Source organism: Desmodus rotundus, chromosome 10 (genome assembly GCF_022682495.2).
Source record: "Desmodus rotundus isolate HL8 chromosome 10, HLdesRot8A.1, whole genome shotgun sequence".
NCBI classification, from domain to species: Eukaryota; Metazoa; Chordata; class Mammalia; order Chiroptera; family Phyllostomidae; genus Desmodus; species Desmodus rotundus.
This window is the reverse complement of record NC_071396.1, coordinates 53,809,698-53,817,294: the sequence shown is the minus strand read 5'-3', so window position 1 is coordinate 53,817,294 and position 7,597 is coordinate 53,809,698. Positions and strand designations below refer to the sequence as shown.

At 50.1% G+C, this 7,597-nt stretch overlaps 1 protein-coding gene across 12 annotated transcripts in view; it reads left to right on the top strand.

Annotated features, from left to right (window-relative positions):
* Window positions 1-525: 525 nt before the first annotated feature.
* The window catches only part of NR3C1 (nuclear receptor subfamily 3 group C member 1), a 109,341-nt gene continuing 102,269 nt past the window's right edge, over window positions 526-7,597 (top strand). Inside the window, exons 1-5 of one of the 12 annotated variants that reach the window (XM_045183878.3) lie at window positions 1,466-1,500; window positions 2,556-2,652; window positions 3,004-3,235; window positions 3,313-3,511; window positions 5,013-6,218. In XM_045183878.3, the coding sequence (XP_045039813.1) occupies window positions 3,492-3,511; window positions 5,013-6,218 (1,226 nt within the window). In that variant the 5' untranslated portion in view covers window positions 1,466-1,500; window positions 2,556-2,652; window positions 3,004-3,235; window positions 3,313-3,491. Of the gene's footprint in view, window positions 723-1,337; window positions 1,501-1,856; window positions 1,881-1,900; window positions 2,653-3,003; window positions 3,270-3,312; window positions 3,512-5,012; window positions 6,219-7,597 lie in introns of those variants that run through there. The other 11 variants (XM_053912486.2, XM_045183886.3, XM_045183877.3 and 8 more) reach the window with 11 other exon arrangements.

The window sequence follows — 7,597 nt, the reverse complement described above, 5'->3', positions numbered from 1 at the left end:
GCAGTAAGTTCACATTTATTGTCGTCTATGAACACTGAAGGCAAGGGCCTCCCTGTAGCTGACATGAACCAAGTGAAAGGAAAAGAAAAGTCACCTCCTCTGGATCAGTCCGGGGGTTTGTTAACCATTGAGTTACTCAGCGCCCTTCATAAAAATTCTACTGGCAGAGGGTTCTACGTTAGCACAGGTTTTGGTTCCCTCTTTTCTGAGGCAGCGAGCGTCTCTTCCTTTGCCAAGATGGCGGCCTAGAATCGTCTAGAGGAGAGCCTTGTAGATCTTCTCAGGAAAGGCAGCTTGCTAAAGGCCTAGTTCTCTCCTTTCGTGTATGACAACACCGGGCAGCGAGCCCGTTCAGGACCGAGGATGGGTGACTGCCCAAGCCCCGACCGAGAGCCTTTCCCAAGATGGTGGCCGCGCGGCCGGGCTGGCGTCAGCGTCCTGTACCAAGATGGCGGCGGCCGGCTTCCGGCACGCGCTTCCCCAACCCACTAGAAGATGTCAGAGCCAGGCGGCCGCCGTCGGAATCCGAGTGGCCTGAGGAGAGAGTAGCTGCGGACGGGCGCCGTGGCAGGGACTAGGTGGGGCTGCTGCAGCCTCCGCCCCCGTCAGAAGCTGGCAAGCACTGTCACCTGTGGGGGCGCAAAAGTTACCTCCCGAAACCCTAAAGCAACACAGCACCACCTTTCCCCGAGTCACAAAAATCATAGTATATGCTGCACAAGGTAGGAGGCTCGGTCCCGGTCCCGGCCCCGGCCCCACGCCCTCTGGATGCGGGGAGCTGGGGCAAGGGGTTGGGGCGGGTACCTCCCGCGCGGACACCCCTTGCCACAGCCCCTCTCCTACGGGATTGGCCACGTGTTTCCCTCCGGCTGAAAGGGAGGCGCGTAACGGGAACAGCTGGAGGGAGTTTAATGCTGACATTTTAAAGCTGCGTGTGTTTTGTTTTATTTGGAGGGGTTGGGGTCCCATCAACATGAAAAGGGTGGGCGACGCTTGGAGTCTAGTGCAGCAAAAGTCAAGATTCGGGGAGGGGCCTCCACGGGACGCTTGGACGCGGGCCCTAGAGGGGGTGAAAGGAGAGGTCAGGAGTGGGGGGGGCGTACTTTGCAAGCAACTTACTCTTTCGTTTGCAGCTTGCTTTTAGGCCTGCCACCCCATGCTTTCCTTAATGGGGAAAAATAATGGGGGGGGGGAAGAGTGCAAAGAAATCCAGCTCGCCGGAGGTTTTGCATTTGGCGTGCAACTTCCTTCAAGTGTGAGCGCGCTGGAGGGGGGTGGGGGGAAGGGTTGAATTTGGCAGGCGGCGCCTTCTGCCGCGCCGCGGCCGCCTCGCAGACTCGGGGAAGAGGGTGGGGGACGGAACGGGGCGCGGGGGAGGGTGGGTTTTGCTTTGCAACTTCTCTCCGAGTGCGAGAGCGCGGCGGCGGCGGCTGCAGACGCGTATCTCAGACGATGCAGGGGTGGGGGACCTGCCGGCACGCGACTGTCCCCCGGCCCAGAGTACGTATGTGCCGACCCCCTTCTCTTCTCTGCCCTCCCTGAAGCCTCCCCAGAGGGCGTGTCAGGCTGGCTGGCCCTGAGCGCGTCCGAGACGCTGCGGCACCGTTCCCGTGCAACCCTGGAGCCCCGTGCTAAGTGACACACTAAGCGAAACTCAGCCCGGGGACTGTGGGGCGGACCACCCCCGCAGCTGTCCTGCGGGCCGCGCCCCGGCGCCCCTAGCCAACCCGCTGTCACCCGCAGGGGCGCCGGCGGCAATTGCTGCGAGCGACAGGGAGAGCTCCCGAGTGGGTAGGGAGTTGCGGAGCTGGGCGGGAAGGAGACAGAAGAGAAACTAGAGAAACTCGGCTTCCCTCCTAAAATCGCCCTGGAGAGACTAGGTCGGCCCCCGCCGCCGCCTCCTCTCCTTTTTCGTGGGGGTTGGGTGAGCGTGGACGATCCCTGCGCGCCCGGGGGCGGCGGCGGGCTGCCTGGGCGGACCATGCCGGCGCCGCGGGCGTGCGGGCGCCGTGGGGGCCGGGGCGGCGGGTCCGTGAGGAGGCCTTGGGGGACAGGGGCCGCGGCCGCCCGTCGCCCGTGCAGTTGCCGAGCGTCGCCAACAGGTTGCACCGTTCCCCGCCACCGCCGCGCGGCCCCTCGGGCGGGGAGCGGCCGGGGGTGGAGTGGGAGCGCGTGTGTGTGCGAGAGTGTGCGCGCCGTGGCACCGCCTCCGCCCGCCCCCCCTGCCCCCCCAGCTCGGTCCCGCTCACTCGCCGCGTCCGGGCGGCCCTTTTGCGTGTCCGCGCTCCCTCCCTCCCTCCCTCCTCCTCCATTTTGCGATCTCGAGTCTGTGACGGGAGCCTGTCGCCGCCCGCCCGTCGGGGACGGATTCTAGTGGGTGGAAGGAGACGCCGCAGCTGGAGCGGCCAGAGCGGCGGGGCGCCAGGGAGACCCGGCCCGCGGACACAGGCGTCGGGCGGGGGGCTGGCTTGTCAGCCCAGCAATGCGAGACTTTCTTAGGTAGGGGCTCCCCCTGCCATGGAGAAGGGGACGGCTGTTTACTTCCTTTTTTTTAGAAAAAAATTTCTCCCTCCTGCTTTCACGCGCTAAGTTGTTTATCTCAGCTGCGGTGGGAGCTGCGGACGGTGGCGGTGAGCGGCGCCCCAATCAGAGGTAAGAGGCTGGGGGCCGCGGCCCGAGCGGGCGCTCGCTCCCAGAGGTGCCGTTCGGGGGCCGCCACGGGAGCCTGCAAACTTTTATTCGCCTCGGGGAGTGGGGGTGGGGGCCGGCCAGGGCCCGACGACGCTGACGAAAGGGCACTGCGCGGGTGACAGCGCTGGCCTCTTCCTCCCCCTCGGCCACCGCCCCCCGCCCCCCGGCTGGGCTGAGGGGGAGGAACCTGAGCTCTGACTCGGTGAGTGGACCCTCTTGAGCTTCCATTGGTTTCCAGCCTCTCATTCCTTGGTGCGGAATACTGCCCGCCCCCTCCCTTTCTTTTTTAAGTCCCTTCCTTTCCCCTCCCAGGGGGCGGCCCAGACACCCATTTTTAAGGTGAACGCCGAGCCGACCACGTCTGCTCTCAACTCGCCGGAGCATTTCACTCTACCCTGGTGCGCGGGAGCGAGCGCGTCAGGGTTCTGTCGAGGCTCCAGCGCTTCTCACTTCTGGCGGGCTCGCCGGTGAGAGTGTGAGGGCACAGTCTCCCGGGACTGACAGCCTGCGACTCCGAGACTTCGGCCGCAGCCGGCGTTATCGGGTAGGAGTGGGTGTGTCGGGAGAGAGCTCAACAGGTCTGGACACATTTCTGTTTTAACCTCGTACTTTTTATTCCAGTTCCTGCTCCCCTCTCCCCGCGTTGGTTCTTTTGGCGCTTGGCAGCATTTCGCGCCTGACGTTCATAAGTGATCCCTCTTCGGAAAAGACCCACCCTAGCCGTCCTCGTTCTCTGCTGCGATTTTTGACAAGCGCGCGTTTGACATTTGGGTTGAAGGCTTGATAAAAGCAGCCCTGTAATGCCACTTAAGACCCCACGGTACGGTCCATTAAGGCCGATTAGAGTGCCTGGGTTGTTCGCAATGTGAACTGGGGGATAAAGTCGTTGGAGAGAGGGATCACTTGGTTTTATGAAGCATTGTTTTGGTTTCGAGTGTGAAGGCAGCTGTCAAAGCGCGTGGAAATTCATTTGGTTCCATTCGATACCTTGTGTTTGGAGATCATTGTAGGCTAAACAAGGGAGGGGAAATAAGCAGTTTACCCTCAAGGTTTGTAGTGACGGATGCCCACCCTTCTCTATACCTTCCTCACACTCGGTTTTCAGTGAGGGCCAGTGAGGTTTATGCTTCTGAAGTACTCCGTGGAGGAAGAAGTTCCCTTTCATTGGATGGGATTTCACCATAATGTCGCAAATGTGCTTATCAAAGTCTTTGCCCGTTTAAAAAAAAAAGTCGATTATTAGCAATATACTAGCAACCTAACCATCTTGAGAATAGGCTCAAAACTGGCATAGGTGAAGGTTTAGAATGCAGAGAAAATTATTTTGAGCATTTTATTGGATTTATATGAATCTAAATTTACTGGATTTACATTAATGTAATTTTACAGTACTGGGTTTTTCTCTTGTTCAGTACTTTGATATATGGAATGGAAACATTTAATTTAGAAATATAGTATTTCATACTGAGGGCCATAAGCAGTTTTAAAGAAATGTAGCTTTATATTTTATTGTGTCGTACAGATTGAAAGGCACTGCATTTGTTATATTTAAATCAGCTAAAGTTATAGTAAAAAGCTACTACTATTATATTTTACTCTTTAAAATCTAAATTTTAGTTGGCGTATATACAATGTACTACCTTTCGTATGTCCAAAATTTGAAGGCAGACACTATTCAACAGGTACATTTAGTGAGAAGTGTGAGTTTAAAATAAAGAGCCTTTTCCCAGCCTGTTGGAACACGAGCAGATCATCACTTTATTTTTCAAATAAAATGTGCATGGTTTACCAGTAGGTTGTACTAAAAGGTTTGAATATGTGACTAGCTAATAGGAGGGGAATTTGGGAATAATCAGAGAATTCTAGTATTTATCAAATTTTATTTGTATTGAATCTCAGAAAAGCAAACAGCTTCGGTTGAAAAGAGGCTGGAATTTTAATGATCATACTTTTTTTTAAAATACTTTGACATCAACTTGAACCTTTAGAATAATCAGAGGTAATGAATTATAATGTCTATAATTAACAAAGTTACAGTTCTTTGAGTGGCAGGATGAATAGTCAAGCTTAGTTTGATACAGTTTTGTTCTCAGCCATGCAAATGGACTGCATTGTACTTTTAAATGTGGCACACTAATTGGGAGCAGGGGACATGGCTTTTTTATTCTGGAAGACAGAAACTGCTCTTCTGATAACAAGGAATTAGATTCGGAGTTAACTAAAAGGTTCATTTAACAGGCTCTTACTTAATCGTATCACAGAGATAATGTGACTTTATAGCTTATTGTGTGTCCCCCCCCCCCTTTTTTTTTTTTTTGTAGCTGGTATTCATTGATGGACCCCAAGGAATCATTAAGCTCAGCCAGCAGAGAAGAAACCCCCAGCAGCAGTGTGCTTGTTCCGGAGAGGGGAAATGTGATGGACTTCTATAAAACCCTGAGGGGAGGAGCTATTGTGAATGTTTCTACATCTTCGTCCTCACTGGCTGCTGTTTCTCAGTCAGACTCCAAGCAGCAACGACTTGTGGTTGATTTTCCAAAAGGCTCGGGAAGCAATGCGCAGCAGCCAGATCTGTCCAAGGCAGTTTCACTCTCAATGGGACTGTATATGGGAGAGACAGACACAAAAGTGATGGGTAATGATCTGGGATTCCCACAGCAGGGCCAAATAAGCCTTTCCTCTGGGGAAACAGACTTACAGCTTCTGGAAGAAAGCATTGCAAACCTTAATAAGTCGACCAGTGTTCCAGAGAACCCCACGAGTTCAGCATCCGCTGCTATTTCTGCTGCCCCCACAGAGCAGGAGTTTCCGAAAACAAGCTCTGATGTGTCTTCAGAACCGCAGAATTCGAAGAGCGAGACTGGCACCAACACAGGCAATGTGAAGTTGTATACCACAGACCAAAGAACCTTTGACATTTTGCAGGATTTGGAGTTCTCTTCTGGGTCCCCAGGTAAAGAGATGAATGAGAGCCCTTGGAGACCAGACCTCTTGATAGATGAAAACTGTTTGCTTTCTCCTTTGACAGGAGAGGATGATCCATTCCTTTTGGAAGGAAACATGAATGAGGACTATAAGCCTCTCGTTTTACCGGACACTAAACCTAACATTAAGGATAATGGAGATCTGATCTTATCAAGCCCCACCACCAGTGTGACACTGCCCCAAGTGAAAACCGAAAAAGATGACTTCATCGAACTCTGCACCCCCGGAGTAATTAAGCAGGAGAAACTGGGCCCAGTTTACTGTCAAACAAGCTTTTCTGGGGCAAATATAATTGGTAATAAAATGTCTGCCATTTCTATTCACGGCGTGAGTACCTCAGGGGGACAGATGTACCACTATGACATGAATACAGCATCCCTTTCTCAACAGCAGGATCAGAAGCCTGTTTTTAATGTCATTCCACCAATCCCTATTGGTTCAGAAAATTGGAATAGGTGCCAAGGATCTGGAGATGACAACTTGACTTCCTTGGGGACTTTGAACTTCCCTGGCCAATCAGTCTTTTCTAATGGCTATTCAAGGTAAGATTGTTTTTCTCTTAACATCTGAGACAGATTGATAGATTTAAATATTCATTTATTTGTATGTGTTCTCCAGAGATTAGTGTGCTAATTCATGTAGATAAGTTTAAGTAGTCTTCTAAAATAGGTATGGTAGACAACCTAAGTGATATTTCTGTACATAACTATTTCAAGTTTTTGTCCGAATATTGGCATTCAGTATCCCATTGGCCAGTGGTTGAACATTTTATTTAAAAATTTAAATAATATTGCTCATTAACAGCTATCTTAAATAAAAATTGTGTGAGTCCAAGGGGGTGCAGTGTCCACAGATATAACATGTTCATTGCATGTGTTCATTTAAGCTGTTTTAGCATGTGCTTACATGGCAATGAAAAGTGCCCTTCATACTTTACATACTCAAAAGTTGGGCTGCTGTATTTGCACACTTGGGAAGTGTTAACTGGACATTAAAGGGTTAAAAATAAGACGCACTGAGTCAAAGCAATGAAGTGAGCAGTGGACCCGACCCATCATATTAGACATGGGGCTTGCCCACTGGGTTCCTGACATAAAGTAGCGAAATTGTACGTGCTGATCAAACTGTAAGAAAGGAATTGGTGGCAGCTTGGTGGTGCAAAACAAAATTTTACTTTGAAATGCTCCCGCGAGTTCTCAGATAGATAACTGACGGCCAACATGGTTAAGCTTCGTTTCTCACCTGTCATATGAGGTGTTTCTCTGTCTTCTTTTTTCTTAGTCATTTATAAGTGTACTGACATTTTTGTTTTACCTCAAAAGGGTCTGTTAAAATGGAGTTATTAGGAAAAACTTCTAAATTTAGATGTATCCATTGAAGGGGGTTAAGTTCTCTATCTGTACCCCCATCCCCAATTCAGATAAATGGTAGTTGTATATCACATTTTAAGTGTGAAGGAAAATATAAAAGTGTGATTATAGAAACACAAGCTTGATCAGTGGGGTGTTTTTTGTTTTGGGGGTTTTTTTTTGAGAGGTATAGTAGACACTGATTTATTTGTACATAAGCATTTCAAGTTTTTTCTTAAATGTTAGTGATAGTCATTGTTCCCATTAATGAGGTACTGAAGACTTTATTTAAAATTCTCTTTAAAATACTTTTTTTGTTGTTAAAAGATGTCTTAATACTGAGATGTCTATAATTTTTTTCCCCCTCTTTAAATAGGAGGCTTTTCTTGTTGGGGAAAAGTTTAGATTTAGGCTATGTTCTATTTCTTTTAAAAGGCTTAGTTGTTTCTCATCAAAAATAATAACACCTTGGCTCTTGTGTGTCTTAATGTAGAAGACCTACTAACCTATTATTTAAATAACTATCTTTATTTAAAAGAATACTACTTCAATTTTGTATTGCTGTTATTCTG